The sequence below is a fragment of the Triturus cristatus genome, chromosome 10 (assembly GCF_964204655.1).
Source record: "Triturus cristatus chromosome 10, aTriCri1.1, whole genome shotgun sequence".
Classification (NCBI taxonomy): Eukaryota; Metazoa; Chordata; class Amphibia; order Caudata; family Salamandridae; genus Triturus; species Triturus cristatus.
The window spans coordinates 961,021,582-961,040,070 of NC_140593.1; the positions used below are offsets into that span (position 1 = coordinate 961,021,582).

Consider the following 18,489-nt stretch of genomic DNA (forward strand, 5'->3'; position numbering starts at 1 on the left):
CCAAGTGTGTATATGTGTCTTGTATGACTGTGAACGATTGTGAGGAATTAATGTGTTTTGATACTAGTCTGATTTATTTATTGGGGGTTGATACAGTCGCATTAAATATTGTATTACGATTTGGTGTAATTTTTGTACTAAGAAAGTGAAAAAAAGTTTTTTCTAGTAAATACAAAAGATATTGATTAATATGTATTGATTATAAACAGAAAAAGTAAATAAGAATGAAAAATAAAATGAACTTTCATAAAAAAAAGAATATGTATATGTTGTAATTATGTAATTTTGCATTTGCACTTAAACCCATACTAGATTCAATCTTTGGCAAAGAAATATAGGTCATAGGGGAGAATTGTTTTTCTAGTTGGTTTTTTTTCTCCCCTCTTGCTCCCTGACCTCATACGCCTTCTAGAGGGGGTCCCTTTATTTACGAGTGAAAACATCCTGCAATACCATCAAGTCCTTCGGTACACCTTGATGATGAAGCAGAACTCCTCATCAATTATTCTCCCATTCGATAGCAAATCAACGAAGAGATATGCCATTGGAGATAGCTCAATGAGCGGGAATTAATAGACCACTCTACACTTAAAGAATTGACACAAAGAGCTATGATGGCTGGATTATGGGAAACCTGAACAAAGAATGTATGCACAAGTTCTGTCATTAAAAGAAGATTTATTGTTTAGAGATTCACTGAGAAAGATAATAGTAGTTTCTATTCCAGACTGGTGTCTGACAAACAGCTATTTGAAGACTTGACTTGTAAAGTCACTAAGTTTATGGTATAATTATAATAAACGTTTACCATAAGATATCAGATGCATGTACACCTAAACTTTTACTGATCATTTTTGAATACACTGAAATAATATTATAGGGAAAAAAAAATGTATGTATCACCATATGGGCGTCAGACATATGCATATACTACGATATCGTGATAGTATTTTTTCAATATTTCCAATAAACGTTACAGTTCTTGTCACCAATTGAGCATTATTGTCACTTATAATGCATGTTTCATTGTTATTCACACAGGGTTCTAAGAGATTGACTTAGCCAATATCCTTTTTTGGAATCTCAGAAAAGTGCAAAGTAGATGGGACAGGGCTCAAGCCCGAAATGACAACACCTGTAGGTCTTTAGCCCCATGTTTAAATATTATGCCACACAGACATGAAAATCTAATAACTGAGTGCACATGAAATTCCCAAGGGTCTCTTTATGGAGCATCAACGTTAAGTATGGTTGCAATGTTCATTCATTGATTGAGCTTAGCTGTCAGTCCTGCAAAAAGGGTACTACCTTAATTTAAGCTGGCAGTTGAGATTTGAAAACTTCATTTCAATTTACAACTGAATTTACACAGTACAATTAAGGTGTAGGTGTACCATATATTACAATCTAACATAGTTTTCAACTTAGTTGTACTTAGGGGCTTTATGTGGATAGATTAAAAGTACTTCAAATGCTATCATCCAATAAACAGTCCAACCACGACTTTAGTGTGCATCGAAATGCTATTGCTCCATGTAGTAAGTGGCAATATATTTTTTTCTTTAATTACCCTAAGGACTGAATCTATTACTGGAGCTGGTAAGTGCCCATAAAGGGGTCAATTTTCAGTGGAGATAATTTGCATTTCGATATTCAGAGCTCTGCTTTATTACCACCCCTTGGTTCTATGGTAACTCTTAGATATTCATAAGCTGGAACTACATGAAACTTTTTGTATTCCCAGTGCCATGCAAAATGTGATTTCCATTTAGTTAAGACATGTATCTGTTTCTTTGATGTGTTAACAAGCAGATCATCGGATGGTTGTATTTTTCGAGGGCATTTAACGAATGCTGCAACCACAGTTAAGTCTATGAGACATCTACTGAACATAGGGCTAAATGTTGTGATGTTGGAACACATTCTTATCTTAATCCTATGTTAGGAAAACACAATGTGAAAGGGTTAGAAAGGGATAAAGGAAGATGGCGCTCAAGCATGTGCACTAAGAGTTTTCACTAGCAAAAAATTGTATGTATATGGTGCTGACAGGTCAGGGGTACTAACCCAGAAAAGGCCCCTGCGAACAAGTGGGTCTGACCCACTCAAGGAAACAGAAAAAGAGGTCCTGTGCACACGTTTCTGGATAATACTTTCATCAGAAATGATATAGGAATGAAAAGGCTCAAAGTTTGTAGGATTTTGAAATGACGAAGGTCGACATCAGAAGTCTCATTGCAAAGTATTTTTTATGTATGTCGATATCTGACCAATACATAATACAAAACAAATCAGCCGACACGTGTTTCGTCACACCGTGTAAAGATGTGACTCTTCAGGGCTGGTTAAGCAGTAGAGTATGTGCATAAAGACCGATCCTGGGCATGAGAAACAAGGGTGCGGTACGAAGGATCGACCTCACAGCGTGGTGAAGTAGGGGGCGAAGAGTACCAACCACAAGGGTAAAATGGCTGTACAATCGGGTATGCAGAGGATCGCGGAGTGAAGGATCCACCGTTCTCCAGGATGTGAGCCATTTTACCCTTGTGGTTGGTACTCTTCGCCCCCTACTTCACCACGCTGTGAGGTCGATCCTTCGTACCGCACCCTTGTTTCTCAGGATCGGTCTTTATGCACATACTCTGCTGCTTAACCAGCCCTGAAGAGTCACATCTTTACACGGTGTGACGAAACACGTGTCGGCTGATTTGTTTTGTATTATGTATTGGTCAGATATCGACATACATAAAAAATACTTTGCACTGAGACTTCTGATGTCGACCTTCGTCATTTCAAAATCCTACAAACTTTGAGCCTTTTCATTCCTCTATCATTTCTAATGAAAGTATTATCCAGAAACGTGTGCACAGGACCTCTTTTTCTTAATCCTATGTTAGCTTGGATTTTTCTTGTGTGGGTACTGTCAACAATTTTTACAACAACCCAGGAGTCCGTACTTAATGCCTCTTAAAGCCATACATTTTTATTTCACAGGGCATGCAATCTGTATAAATATTAGTAAGTCATCTTTAATAACACAAGCAGATAAAAAAAACTTTGAAATTACTCGATTCATGAGTACATTAAGGGATACAAAAATAAAGATTTTACTTGTGAGGGAAAAATATAAAGGTAAACGTCTAGAGAACTTCGGAAAATAGTTTGGTGACCACCTCACTTCAGGGCATTAGGGATTTTGTTTCCAGTCCTGAATGTTTCTTCTACAAATCATTAATTTTAGGAGTGATGGTTCAATGAAAGCATAACAAGACTACAACACCCAGAATGCATTAAGCTATCACATAAAGGTCCAGGCCTAGAAATAGTGTCCTAAATCACCAGGAGAGAGTTTGTCACTCTAGACAATATGGCATTATTCAGTGAAACCTAGCCCATAAGTTATAGGTAGTAACTAGCAGCACCCAAACCAATGACAATAATCCAAGGTTAAGGCCTTGCTGCACAGAATCAATGAATCATGGATCCAGTTGGCTAATTTTAAATTATACACATCGAATACACACTATGGGAAACACAAAGAGAAAACGCTGCAAGGGAAGAAGTAAACATTGATTATAATATTCATGAAATTAATGAGATGCAGCAGAGGTGGCCAACCAAGTGCTCAATTTGATCTGGTGGTTGCCGGTGGGGGCCAAGGGAACTAATTGTCAGGTACTAGAGCTTATTTTGCTTCATCAGACATTTCCTAAGAACAAGAGAGGGAAAAACACACAAAGGAGAAAGAAGGAGAATGAGTAAGATGAAAAAAATATCACAAAGGCACTGAGACCTGCAGGAGTAAGATAACAGGGTAGGGAGTGTCTGGTAGGAGAGTAAAGAAAACTAAGGTGAATTCTAGACCCCACAGCCTTGGTATGCGACGTACTGCATTTAATATCACTGGCCGCAAGCATCTGAGCAGAGCTTTGGGCTCTGGCACACTTTCTTATATATATTAGGCACTGGGCCAAACAAAATGCCTGAAAACACATTATTCTTTTCCATGTTGACCTTCTACACAGACATAGGTCAGAGCCCATAAGAGGACAAAGCCATAAATATTCTTATCATCAGGCCTTCCTTTGTTTAAAAGTATCTGCACCGGCTGATTTGGTTTCTGTGCACTGTAGTATGTTTGGCTTAGAGAGCTTGCTCTAATTGTGTGTGTAGTATTTTGGGACTTCGATTCCTACAACAACCCCTATGGGTTTTATCTGACCCAAATATGTGAGCACTTGACATAGGACTTTGTAACAGTAGGGTTGTTGTCCTCTTCTAAACTACTAAATTCCTGCTCCTCTGAAGATTGGTTAATACAAGAAACCCACATAAGGAAATTGCATACAGGCAGTGCAATACTAAAGTAAGTGAGAAAAATATGAAAGACTGTACTATGAACAAGTACCAGAATGCCCTGGGTTTTCGCTCAGAACCACCACATGAAAGCTATAAATTATGACTCTACCTTGTCTGAGCTTCACCACATTTCCTCTGAAACACTAAATATCTAGGAATTAATATTGCATTGTTAAGATTAGTATCTTATATTGTAATTCATATCCAGTGACCTCCTACATGCAAACACATACATGGCATAGGCGTAATGATGATATCTCATTAACGTATCTGTTTTTTGTGAAATATGGTAATTATGTGGCAAGCGTGCAAATCTATAATTATGTGGTAAGTACTGCTGCCACAGAATCACATAAATCCACTGGCTTCTCACCATTGTCCATTGTTTTATCATAAAAGTATTCATGAATGATAAACCCTGACATTCTAATATAAATCAGTGCCCTTTGTTAGATGCACTTTACAAAAAAATACTTTTTTAGGCCAGCTACTCCAAAATTAGTGTGATATTAAAAAATACTTAATTAAAGTAATGACTTGTAATATGGTCCTTCACTATCAACTCGGGGGAAACAACCTTTTCAACACGGATTTTACGCCGCAATACAATCACAACGCAGTAGTTACAACGACCGCGTTGTTACCACGCAGTGCCATTACAACGCAAGTCGTTACAACGACTTGCGCTAGACGGCACTCTAGTCTAAGGAATAGTATGATTTACTATTCCAACACCTTCCCTACTGCTGCACACACTGGAGTTGGAATAGTAAATCATACTATTTCTAAGTCCAGTGCGCCATCTAGCGCAAGACCCTTGTAACGACTTGCGTTGTAATGGCACTGCGTGGTAACAACGCGGTGTTTGTAACGACCGCGTTGTGATTGTATTGCGGTGTAAAATCTGTGTTGTGAAGGTATATATTCCCAACTCTGAGTTCTTGTGACATTTACAAACTACTCAGCCTTCAGATGGAAGGTGTGTGATGTCATTGTAATACAGTTGATGGCACAATTGGACAATGTTATGTGGGTACCTGTTACATATTTGCTATATATTTGATGATGTTACACTAAACATGGTGAACACAATATTAATAGGAATGACTGCCCAGAAAAAGGTTGAAAATTATGATGAGGATCCACGGAATGAGTGCTAGAAAGGGTGATTCATGTTTATGGCTGATTTTATTTTACCACACAATGAACTTCTGATGCTATCAGGCTGTGAAGAAGGACAGATAATTGACAGTCTGAAAATGGATGCCAGGCTAATGGACAGCAGAGCCAATGAGAAAGGATGTCACTCAAGGTTATGAAGAATCAGGAGAGGTAGAAGATGTGGAAATAGCAGCCTGCACAAATTAGCTGCCGGGATAGAGCCATTGGAACAGCAGGAGGACAATACAAGCAAAAGACCCACATGCTGTGTTTATTTGAGAACACTGGAAACGTACAACACACCGAGTTCTGTAGGTATTTGCGTGGGTGAGTTTGTAGTTAAAACGTGCAAATATAGTTAGGTAGAAATATTTCTCTGTGATTTGTGGGGACTTGATGGATGATTTAATGTAATTTACATCAAATGTGGAGGAGGGGCATTCCACCACCCATCCAGGCCTTCTGTGTTGGCTCCTTAAGGATGAATGACATGTTCTTTAAAGACATTAGTCTTAAGATCTTTTTCGAACTGAAGGAAGGTTTGGGAGAGCCCATAGTGAGGAGGGTTTTCAAATTTAGAACCATGGGCCTAGAAAGTGCTTGCCAGTGTGTTTTTTCTCTTTCTTTGCAGTTCTCTCCTTTTTGTTTCGTAATGTCCTGGCTCCCTCCCCAATGTTGTATTGAGCCCCACAAATGTTCAGTTGTTTCATTGGGTAAGCTGTTGGTAAACTCCACTGCTTTTAGGTGATATATCAGATGATGAATATTTAATGGGGTGAGTTATGTAGATATACATATGAGCCAGGTACGTGGATATTGATTGTACAGTATTAAATCGATACTTAGCTTTATATACATACTTTCAGAATACTTTGACAGTCAATATTGTAGTATTGTCAGTGCTGAAGTGTGGTTTTTATTCAGATTCATTGTCATATAGTCCGTGGTCTGTGTTTATGACCTTGTATGTGGATAGGTGTGCTTTGTATTTTCTTTCCAAAGAATGATAACTTGTTGGTGATATTGAGGCAAATGTTCAGCTGAAAGAAGCCATCCCTTTAATAGTTGACATACTTGTGTCAGGTGATAAAAACATTTTGCCAAATTTTAATCTCTTAACTTCATGTTGATCACATCAGGCTTGCGGTTTAAGTCTGTCTCTTACAGTGCGTTTGGTAGCTTTAAATGCACAGCACAGAGAAAGGCATGCTGGTGCTTGGAGCAGTTCATATGGTTTTGTAAATATTGTTTCTTCCTCTGGGTAGAATACCTCACACTGGGGACCTATTGTAGTTCTTAGGAGGCTACTCTTTGAACCCAAGCATGTATGTTGAATTCCTCACTTGATAGTGCTAATTGTCGTTATTACCTATGCATGATTATTTGGTGAAATGCACATCTTATCATCAGCAGAGGCCTTTATGGTGTAACAGATATGATTGGACTTAGCAATTGTCATTTAACTTAGATTTAAAATGGATTGCTTTGTGTCCGCTAAAATAATTTGGTGATATTCTAATATGCGCCTAGGATAGTCACCTACATTTAAAGCGATATTTCAACTTTAAACGTGGCCCATGGGAAGCTCACCTGCCCCTTTCTATATCACTTATTAATAAGTAGGCCCAGTGTTAATGATCTCAAGAATGCAAAGAACATTTTGGCGTGCATGTGGACCTGATTATGGCTTTTGGGGGTGCAGGAGCGGGCGGCAAACCACTGCCTCGTCCCAACACCGCCAACAGTGCCCATCGCCCGCCTGCCAGATTACAAGTAATTTTGTGGTCTGTTGGGCAGATGGCGTGGTGGTCCCGCAGTGGTGCTGTTTAAAGGCTTATTGTGAGCCTAAAACAGCACCACCACAGGACCGCCAGTGTACATTCCTGCACGGGAAGGAATGCACCATGTCATGTGTTCTTTCCCGTAGAGGAACTGGGGGTGCAAAACTACCTTGGGGCACAACAGGTGGCCCCCTGCATGCCACCCCATGCACAGGCGCAAGAGGGGCCTTGTAGGGCCCCCTTTCTTTCCACACCACCAGCAGTTACATGAAAGAAGAACCTCAAGGACTCCGCTAGCGGTGAGGAATGTCATAATATGCTTGGCGGTGCCTCAGGTCACCACCTAGCATAATGCAGTTCTCAGACCACCGGGGAACACAGTTCCCTGGCGGTTCCGACAGTGCAATGATGGTCCAACTGCCACCACTGCGCCCCCATGAGTCTGGCGGTCCTCTGACAGCCAAACTCGTAATCAGGGCCTGTGTTTGCATGCATTACCACATTAATGCCAGGACTATTGGCTTTGCCAATGCGTGTTTGTATTATCATGGCAACTGGCAATGTGTTCTATTATTCAGAGCCATTTTATGTGTGTATATACTTTAGAATAAGCAAATAAGTCATTTACTGAACAGAACTGGAATTCTTTTCAGACTGTATTGCAGATTTTGAGGCCGATTTATATGTTGGTGGAGAGGGAATTCCATCGCAATAGCTACCGAGTTCCCTCTCTGCCAACAAAGTGGTCTGCCTGCCCAATTTATGTGTGGGTGGACCATAGGTTTGGCTATGGTGGTGACTACTCCATCACTGCCATAGCCAAACTTCTCCAATGGCCCAACGGAGTAAGGGCCATCGGAGAATTGGCTATAGGTCCGTCCGCCCAATTAGGATGGGCAGACACATAGCAGATTTTTACTGTCTGCCACCATCAGCAAATCCAGGCGTAAAGGACAGTAAAGAAACAAATAAAATTGAAAAAGTAAATCCAGTTTCAGAATTTTCTTTTTGAAAATAAAAAAGACAACAGTTTGGTATAAGGCTCCTTCAAGTTGACGGAGCCCTGCACCAAACTGCGAAAAGCCTTGGCAGGAACTGCTGTGGCGGTGGTTCCTTCCAATGATTTACAAACGACTGTCAGCTTGCCACTCATTTCTAAATTCTGCAGCAACATCTCTGCCAGGGTGACGGAGTAATTTACACTGTCACCCTGGTGGAGAGACGGCTGGTTGCCAAATTATAAATTGGGCACTTTGTCTCTGTTCTGCTCAATGCGTGTTGAGACACATTTAAGTTTCCAAATGAAAAAAAGTTTCAGAATTTTCTTTTTGAAAATAAAAAAGACACCATTTTGATACAAGGCGCCATCATGTTGACGGAGCCCTGCACCAAACTGTGAAAAACATTGACAGGAACTGCCATGATGGTGGTGCCTTCCAGTGATTTAGAAATGACCCACAGCTTGGCAGTCATTTCTAAATTCAGCAGCAGCATCTTTGACAGGGTGATGGACTAATTTACTCTGTCACCCTGGCGGAGAAACGGATGGCTGCCAAAATATAAATCGGGCTCTTTGTCTCTGTCCTGCTTAATGTGTGTTGTGTCATATTTAAGTTGAGGTACATTTAATGAAGGAGAAAGTCTAAAAGGAAATTAACAATGTTCCCTTTATCTATTCTGCCTCTTCCTCCATTCACATGTGTAAATGGTTTCCATCTTTCCTTTGTCAGCTTCTTTGAATACATACGGGAGATGTAAAAGTGATCTGAAACTAAATTAGAGCCATGTGGTCCGCCAATGCACAGATTAAATGTGCGATTGCATCACAATGCCCCTCTAGATTTGTCTGCAGAGGCATATGTTTATGTACTTTTGTAAGCCACAGCAACCATGTGCATGCAAGTGTGTTGATGTGTGTTTGTGTGGGTTTACGGCAGCTTATTTGCTTTTTGTGTGAACACAAGTTTTCCTACAGTCGTGTGTGAGAGGCCCAGTGGTTCTTGTGCTATATATGGGCATGCTAAATTAATTCTTTATGTGTATGGATGGGTGAGGTGAGTGCATTCAGAGGAGTTGGGCCTACTGCTTCTCTAACAGATAAACATGGTAAATAAGAATACATTCACCTATAACGTCTTTATGTTAATTTGTGTTACACGTTTTACCATTTTTTAGTTTTGATGCAACAATAACATTTACATTTATTTTACTGAAGGTATTTGCAATTGATTGGACAGTCAACACATGTTTTGCCCTACTTTGGCATGCAAGCTAGGGCTTTTTCAGGGCTTAGAAAATTGTCAATCTTTGGTCATGAGTTAATTCTTATATTGGTTCATATCATGCCTGGAAGAGTGTTAGAATGTCACTAGCCCTTCTGTTCAATAAGTCTCCAAATATTTTCCATCTTTTGAATGTAATTTAAAGTTGTAACAATCTGGAATTTGGCTTCCCAAATAATGATAGCTGTTTTATGGAAAATTCCTCTTAGTGTAGTCCTTTGGCAGGCGGGTAGAACATCACTCCAGTGCACCCACTGGCAGTCAGTCTTCATGCGATCTGTATATAGTATTACCTGTCTTAAGTGTGGTACATTTTATATTTCTACCTGAAACCGTCAGCCTCATGCATAAGTGAGCCAGCTAATATTATGTTGAAGTATTTCAGGTGCATTTTGAGCTCCAAGCCACTCAAGAGGCAGTGATGTTGAAGTATTTCAAATGAATTTTGAGCTTTAAGCCACTCATGAGGCAATACAAGGGATACAACACTAGTTTGTCAGCACTGAAATTGAGGGTTGGCAGCTGTGGAGCTACCACTGTCTAGGTGACTCATAGGCAGTTTTCACTCTACATATTCAAAATATCTTTAATTCGAATATAACCATGACATGTTATAGCCTTATAGCCCGCTGTAGCGGGCTATAAGGGCTATTAAAGGCCCGAGCCGAAGGCGAGAGACTTTAACAAGGTAGCGGGACTTTAACAGCCGGTATAGCCCTGCTACGAAGGGCTTTAAGGCTATTAGAACATTCTGCCACTAGAGGGCAGAATGTTCTAACAAATAAAACAAGGCCTCACGAAGCTCGAGGGGATTTAAATCCCCTCGAGCTCCAAGAGGCCTTTGTAAGACATTGGAATGTTGCTCTGCGCGCCTTTACCGGCCCGTAGAAGCAGGTAGAACTCCATTGTCTTCAATGGAGCTCCCAACATTCCAATGTTCTAATAATATTTTCTCTATGCTGGCACCTATATTTCTAGTGTAATTTTGAGGCATGCAGTGCATAATTAATGATATACATTCTCATGGGCTAATGCCCATTTTTTTACTTTAATTACAAGGGACAAAAAACATCAGTTCGTCCGACATTATGTATTTTCTTGGGCTTTACACAGAGAGCCAGTTAAGTCATTTGGGGTTGTCAGACTATGCATTGATGTGTCAGTGGGGTCCGGTCTAGCTGCTGTCAAGAGAATGTTAGAGCGTAAAGATGCTCTTATGTCATGTGACCTGGATTTGGCAGGTAGAATGTTTGCATATAACTCAGTGTTGGTGTTACAATACACCAGGTACCATGCCTGCATTGTGGACATTAGGCCTCTCATCCAGTGTTAGCAACTTCTCTTTTGGCTGTCATTGGTAGTAATGCCACCAACCGTCTGGCAGGATTTGGCAGTTTGGTTACATATTCCATCATCACGATGTCTGGAGTGGTAGGGATCCAGTACCCAATGATATGTGAGATCTCAGTCAGCACCTCTGTTCAGTAAGTGGTGAGTGATCGGCATTCCCATGCCAGATGAAGAAAACTGTCCAGTGGCTGGTGACAGTGGGAGCATGTGTGCAGTCTGGTATGGTCTAGTTGGTGTAGTTTTGTGGGGTGTGATACAGTCTCTGGAGGAACTAAAAGTGTAGAAGTTTGTGCTTATAATTTATGCAAATTGATTTAATCTTGGTGCAGCAGTAAGTCAATTTTCAAGGATCCCAATACTGTTCCAGATCTTCTTCCCATTGTGTGATGGCTGAGATGCGGCTCTCTGGGCGTACCTTCAATGTAAGGTTTGTAGATGTGTGCAACCCACCTGTGTGCGAACTGTAAGTCAATGAGAAGTGTGAGGTGGTATACTCCTTTGGTTCATGCTGGAACTCTGGGAGATAGGCCTTGAATGAGTGTCAGAGTCTGTGATAGATGAAGTTGTCTAGTGTATTGTTAGATGCTCTGTCAGCTGTTAAAAAGGATGTGGTATGGAATAGATGTCCCATTTCTTGGATTTTCTGTTTTCAGAGCGATATTTTGACCAATGCCTCTTGTGTCTAAGGGATCGCAGGATTGTCTATAGCGGGGGGCTTAGGTGAGTGTAACACAGTGCAGCCCACTCTGTTTCTTAATGTATGCCACCATACAACCACAGTCACCGCCTCCATGTCCTCCATCCCCATCGGATAGGTCGGTTTCATAAAAAGACATGTTTGTAAGTTGCCCAGGGTGATTTTTTTCACTTCCACCATGATGTGTTGTACTGGGTAGTTGGGGAAGATACCAGTATATCACAAAGACTGTTTGGGCTGCTAGGTAGCATAATTCAGGGTTATGTACCGCTAAACCGCCTTGTGCCAGGGGGAGTGTCAGTAAGTTCCAACGTATTCTGAGTTGACCCTGGGTCTAGGTGAGCCACCCGTGCTCAGACCTAAGCGTGGTAAATCACTCATGTGAAGGGGGTATTGGTATGTTCAAGAATAAGTGCAAAAAGTGAGGCATGACCATCATTATGAATATTTCCACTCACCCGGCAATAGACAGAAGTAGATTTATCTAGTGATCTATTTGCATTTGTAAGCAGGACATTGCTGAACCACAGATGAGCATGATAACCTCACTCTCTCTGTGCATCTTTATGATCTAATCCTCACACCACTGGATTGGATATTCAGAAGCAATTTATTTCGTAGTGTGTGAGAGTCGGTAAATCTCAGTTTTCCTCCAGTTTATTTATATTCCAGAGTATCCACCGAATTGCTCAATGGTGCAAAGAACCAGGGATAGGTTCTCCTCTGGGTGCTAATGAAACAGCAAGATGTTGTACACATGTAATGAGCCTATTAAGCAATGATTTTTGAATGGCACTCCCCTGTGTGTGTGGTGTTGTCGCAGCTTGCAGGCAAGGGGCTCCACGGCGTTAGCAAAAAATAGCAGGGTAGAGAGCATTCCTGTCTTGTGAATCTGGTAAGTGAGAGAGGGCACAAAAGTGTTCTGGTAATCAGAACCCTTGCTGTTGGGGAACAGCAGCAAGATCATGTGGAGTATGTAAGCTCCGGGGACCTTCTGTCCCAACACTACGTGCAAGAATGGCAACTCCACCAATTCAAAGGCCCTTGATGACTCATGTAAGTCAGTTGGCTATGACCCGGGCCATGATTTACTGTCTATGTTTAGGAGAGGTAATGGCCAATAGGATCCATCTTGAAGGGTATCCTTATTGGGTTTCAGTAGTGTGATTAGGATTGCCTCCCATAGTGGTGGGGGTAAGCACCGTTTTCTGAGAGCTTTGTGGAAGACTGTATGGAGATGTGGCCTAAGAGTCTTCATGAAAGTTATATAAAACTCCACAGGTGTGTCTCGTGTAGTTGAACCATTGACACATCATGTCTATACAGATATGTCTGAACTTGCCTGCGTTTTTTGGCATTATTTAGGCCACAGATGCTGCAAATCGTTAGTGTACGAGGAGGCCACGTTGCTCTGCAGCAAGGTGCATTGGTGCTGTAGTGTGTTAAAGTCATGGTGGGAATGGTGCAAAAAACAACAAGTGGACAGGTAATGTTGGACTATGTGATGTGTGACGGGATATAAATGAGATCCTGCACGAACAATAACACACAGAAGTAATTGACTAGGACTATCCAAAATGCAAACCTCCCCCACTCCCAGCACTTAGCATAAAATACCGATGCCCTGCCCATACTAACCACCCAACTTATCAGTGAACGTGTCCTCAAAACCTAAGCATGTACCCATTGTCAAACGGGCTTGGCTCACAGTTGACTGGTTGTCATCCTCCAGCAAGAGGGATCACAGAAAATTGGCTAATAGGATGAGCCCTTCCCTGTTCGTTGAAGACCACCAAACATTAAACAATGCAGGATATAGATTACACTGCCTGGTTCAATTTGAGAACTTGGATACTGAGTGCCTGTCCAGTCATTGTCACTAAAGTCACCTCGGTTACGCCCTAGGGCGGCAGATATGGAGTCAGACCCTCTTGTAGAGGTGGTCGTCTTGATAGGTCGGTGTCATGTGGGAAACACCTCGGCCACCCTAAGGTCTGTGAAGAACTGTGGTTTATCCCCTATAAGGACACGCAATTGTGCAGGGTAAAACATGGGATATTTAACACATTTATGGTGTAGCAGTCTCTTGGCCTCAAGGAACATCCACCTGGTGTACTGCACCACTATTGTAAAGTCAGAAAAGATTGAAATTTCTTTGCCCTGATAGCAAAAGGCCCCTGCTCCCTTGCAAGATTTAAAGCCACATCCTTGTTGCAGTAGTTCAGCAGGTGTGCTGTGGTTTGCCAGGGACCGGCCTCACAGTCAGCGAGCAGTGCGCACGCTCTTCCCTAAACATGTCTCTAAAGTTGTCACAACCGAGTAGTTCCAGCAAGAGGTTTTCTACAAAGAGTTTCATCTTGACTGTGTTGGTGGATTCAGCCAGCCCCACAATTCAAATAATGTTTTGTTGTGTTTGTGTCTCCAAGTCTTCATTTTTGGCCACTGCAGCAAGTAGTTACCGTTCAACTGCTTGAAGTTTGTTCGAGTGGTCTATGTTCATGCTTTCCACCACCAGAATATGGCACTCCACTCCTTTCAACGGTGTGGCATGTCTGTTAAGCTGCTCGGTGAAGCTGTCTTAAGCTGCTCGGTGAAGCTCTCTAAATGCGTAGTGACAGAACCCAATTTCCCACCAATGGCGGCAAGACTAGCTTTTAATTCTAGCAGGAGCCATGAAGTTCCCTCCGCTGACTCTGAGGGTGCCTCGATTTACAGAGTCTTAGTCACCTTGTGATCCCTCAGAGCCTTGCGCTGTTCAAAGGAGAGCTTACTCTGGCGCTGATCGGGATTTGACCATAGTGGTGCCCAGTCTAGTTATGGCCAGCGAGGTCATCATTAGTAAGGGGTAAGATGAGACAGTTTTGGCAGTGCCCTAAGGGTATCAGAGTGATGTGTTTCTACAGCAGTGCAACAAGGTCCACTGGAAAGGAAGATTCTGGTGCAAAAAGAGAAAAAAGGAATGAATAAAAAGAGGGGTGGCGGGAAGGGATGGAAAGAATCATGGTCTCACTGCTTTCCCTACAGAGGTAGCTTCCAGTAGTCCATGCCTGTGCCCTGAATGTGCACCTCTTCTGCAGGAGAGTCTCGGTGCTAGCAAGCTCTTAATGTGCAGGCTTCAGTGTCCCAAATGTCAGGCACAGCTCACTGCAACGAGGCCTGCCTCATAGGTTCCAGGTGAAGCACCAGGCTTATGAAGTGCAGCTGGTTTGTTAGGTTTCCGGGTGTCTCACCACCTGCACTGTCCCAGGACCAGTACGTCTCTCCTGGCCGACCGCCAGGCTTGTTCAGTCCGCAACAACTCTTGTGTGGCAGCAGAAGGTCCGACTCTCACTACAAATGGTTTGATCAAGACCAGGCAGTAGCCATCATTCCACTCGGCGGCATGGGCTCCAGGTAAGGTGGCACACTTCCACAGACCCAGCAGGCCACGCCCACCCATCACGCTCACCACCACCATGGGCGATCTTCAGCTGTACAGGATGGGTTGATTGGGTCCCCACTGCTCAGAGGAGCGGCAGTTGGGTGCCTGCCATAAATTAACAGATGTGATGAGGGGAATTAGCATAATTTTGTCTTCCTGGGTGTCAGAGCACCACAGCTAGGCGATCATCTTTGATCGCGGCCTGCCCCGCCCCCCCTCCCCCCCCCCATACATTTTATTCAGGTTTCTTGAAATGAACAGGCCTTGGCCTATTCTGTCAACACAAATCAAAACTAAAAGTCAAATATAACACTAAGAGAAACATTGATTTCTCCTGTCAACTGTTTATGTATAATGAATGAAAAAACATGAACATTATTATGCTTGTTCCATATGTGGATGCTGAATGTGGGTGCTATTAAAAATTTTTGGACTCAAACCATACAAATGACCAGGCATGTTCGCTCCATGTGTTGCAATATCTAAATGGTATCCATCTGACACACCCCACTTGCCCTTGTGAATGTCTCTTGGACAATCACAATTTTTTTTAATGTGTTTATCTTATAATTTTGTTTGTGAATTGTTGATGAGAGGGAATTATATGTTTATAAGAAAACTGTTTCTCATAGAAATCATCAAAATGTCTGTCCAGATAAAAATTGCACTTCTGTATTACAAGAAATATCTTTCCAACAGGATTAACAATCAAAACGAAGACAAAGAAGGTGATTTGGATAATGCAGCCAGTGAGCCTCCTCCAACGCCGCAGGATAGCTCACCTGACCAAAGACGATCATCTTCAGATACATCGAGGTCCACCTATAGTCTCACAAGGCGTATTTCAAGTAAGTCAGGCATTCAAAAGTTTTATCTATAGGCGATTTTCATGCACTCCATATGGCATGTAATTCAGCACTCTGAAGTAATTGAAAGGCAACCCATAGAGCTCTTCAAAACTTCCAAATAAATACATAAACTGACAGTTGGCTGATGCAGTTGGTTTTTAAAAATAATTTTTGAAGTTGAGATTCATCTGACTTGATATATCTTATAATGCATGCAAATAGATGTCCAATTTTTTATTCGATTCCATTTCAAACCACCACTTCAAATGTTTTCAAATGGAAATCAATGCACTTTTCCTTAAAAAGGGAGCTCCGATGCAACCATGTACACAAGTTTCTTTTAAACTAATTGAAAGAAAATTCGCCTATGTGGATATTCTGAAAATCTGGAATTAATCCTGGCAACTCTTTCAATTACTTCTTTCTTAAAAGAATGTAAGTAAAGAATACGGAAAGAAAAAATGTAGAGGCCCTTTTTATAAATAAAGCTGAAAGTCTTTTTAACTGTGGAAATATATATTTGTATTTTTACATACAAATATATATATCTACAGTTAAAAAGACTTTCAACTTTGTATACAACATTTTCACTGTAGCCCTTGCAAGATACAGATGTTCTCATTTGTGCTCTTATGGGACCATTGAAGTATTTTCACTTCTTATGTTCAGGGAAGCGCTACAAATCCCAAATGCTAAAATGTATTTGCAATATTTTATTCTCTTGGACAGCTGAGGCCTGATTCATGAGAACATTGTCAATATAATTCTGGATTAATCTGAAATGTGTAATCTCTATACATTTCTATACCTCTCGCCCTTAGTGCTTTAAATGTCTGCACTCTTTTGATTTTTTCTTTTGTAAAATAATCCCATTGAGCATATGGATTGCATTGCTACTGTGACTAGCTTTATAGACCACACATTGCTTTAAATTCAATCAACAAACCTCATCTCGTCTATTACATATTTGTTGTTGGTCGCCTGTGATGAAGAACAACAAGAGTTTAGTTTATGACATGGAAATGGGATATGAATTACATAGACATTTTAATTTGCAAAAATCTAAAGGTATCAGTGGTACTAAAGTGATATGGGATGGCTGGTAAAAAGGAGGGTGAACATTTTAATAAGTTATATCAGCATAAAAGATACACAAATAAGGTAATCAGACCATAACATACAGGCACTATTGGTAGCATTTAAACAATCTGAGTATGGGTTATATGGGTGAAAGAGATGGATACTGTTTTCCCAATGCGGTTAATTTATATGTATGCCTTGTATATTATATATCATAAACCTGGCAGATGTCAGTTTTTTAAATGCAGGATAAGACATGTTTCAGGATTTGATATATAAAAGCAGTGGGAGACAGGGGTGGACATTCTAATTGCTCCTCAACCCAAAGGGTCAGTGGATCTGTGTGTTCCATAGCAATGACGACTAGAGGTGTTATTTGGAGAGATGACATTTCGTATCCATTCCAGAATGAAGGACAGCGCGTAGTTTGTGCTGTGGTTGTGCTCCAGACACCTTGTTTACAGCATGAGAAAGCTTGTCCTCTGGTATTTCCCTTGTTGCACCTCTTGAACTCAAACCTGGCAATAACATGGCTTTGTATGTAGCTTTGGCCTAGTATATGATATGTGATATATAAAGATTATCAGATATGTATCAAAGAAATCAAGGAGCAAAATGTGACTTGTGGTAAAGATGATGTAATCACCAGTGCACAACCACTTTGATAAGCAGGGATGCATTAAACAATTTGGTATCTCTTACTAGATACTGATTTGGTAACTCAATAAATTTTGATGGAATGGTTTGGCAGATAATTGTAGTTTTGTGTGCAAGTTCTAATTGCAGGTTAACAGTTTTTCACATCTTTTATACTTGGAACCTTTATCATTATTTAGGTCTTGAGTCGAGAAGACCAAGTTCTCCTCTTATCGATATCAAGCCTATGGAATTTTCGGCAATGGGAGCTAAAAAGGAAATCGTTCAACCATCCGTCCTAAGGAAAACGTACACCCCAGATGACTATTTTAGAAAATTTGAACCCCGGCTTTACTCTCTTGATTCTAATAGTGATGATGTAGACTCTTTGACTGATGATGAACTTTTAACAAAGTATCAGCTGGGCATGTTGCATTTCAGCACACAATATGACCTTTTGCATAACTATTTAATAGTACGAGTAATTGAAGCCAGAGACCTGCCGCCTCCTATTTCCTATGATGGGGCAAAGCAAGACATGGCGCATTCAAATCCCTATGTGAAGATATGCCTCCTGCCCGATCAGAAGAATTCGAAGCAGACAGGAGTGAAAAGAAAAACTCAGAACCCAGTGTTTGAGGAGAGATATACATTTGAAATACAATTTTTGGAAGCCCAAAGAAGGACTCTTCTTTTAACAGTAGTGGATTTTGATAAATTCTCCCGCCACTGTGTCATCGGGAAAGTTTCAATGCCTTTAAATGAAGTGGATCTTGTGAAAGGGGGACATTGGTGGAAATCCCTTGTTCCAAGTTCTCAGGTAATACATTTTCGTGTTTTATTATTATGTCAGAAGTCTTTGACAGAATCTGAA

The 18,489-nt window shown here is 41.1% G+C and overlaps 1 protein-coding gene across 1 annotated transcript in view; it reads left to right on the top strand.

Moving 5' to 3' along the window:
* Positions 1-18,489, top strand: part of SYT17 (synaptotagmin 17) — a 680,897-nt gene that overhangs the window by 181,926 nt on the left and 480,482 nt on the right. The window contains exons 4-5 of the mRNA XM_085628853.1: positions 15,751-15,899; positions 17,816-18,435. Coding sequence (XP_085484979.1) covers positions 15,751-15,899; positions 17,816-18,435 — 769 coding nt within the window. The remainder of the gene's footprint in view (positions 1-15,750; positions 15,900-17,815; positions 18,436-18,489) is intronic.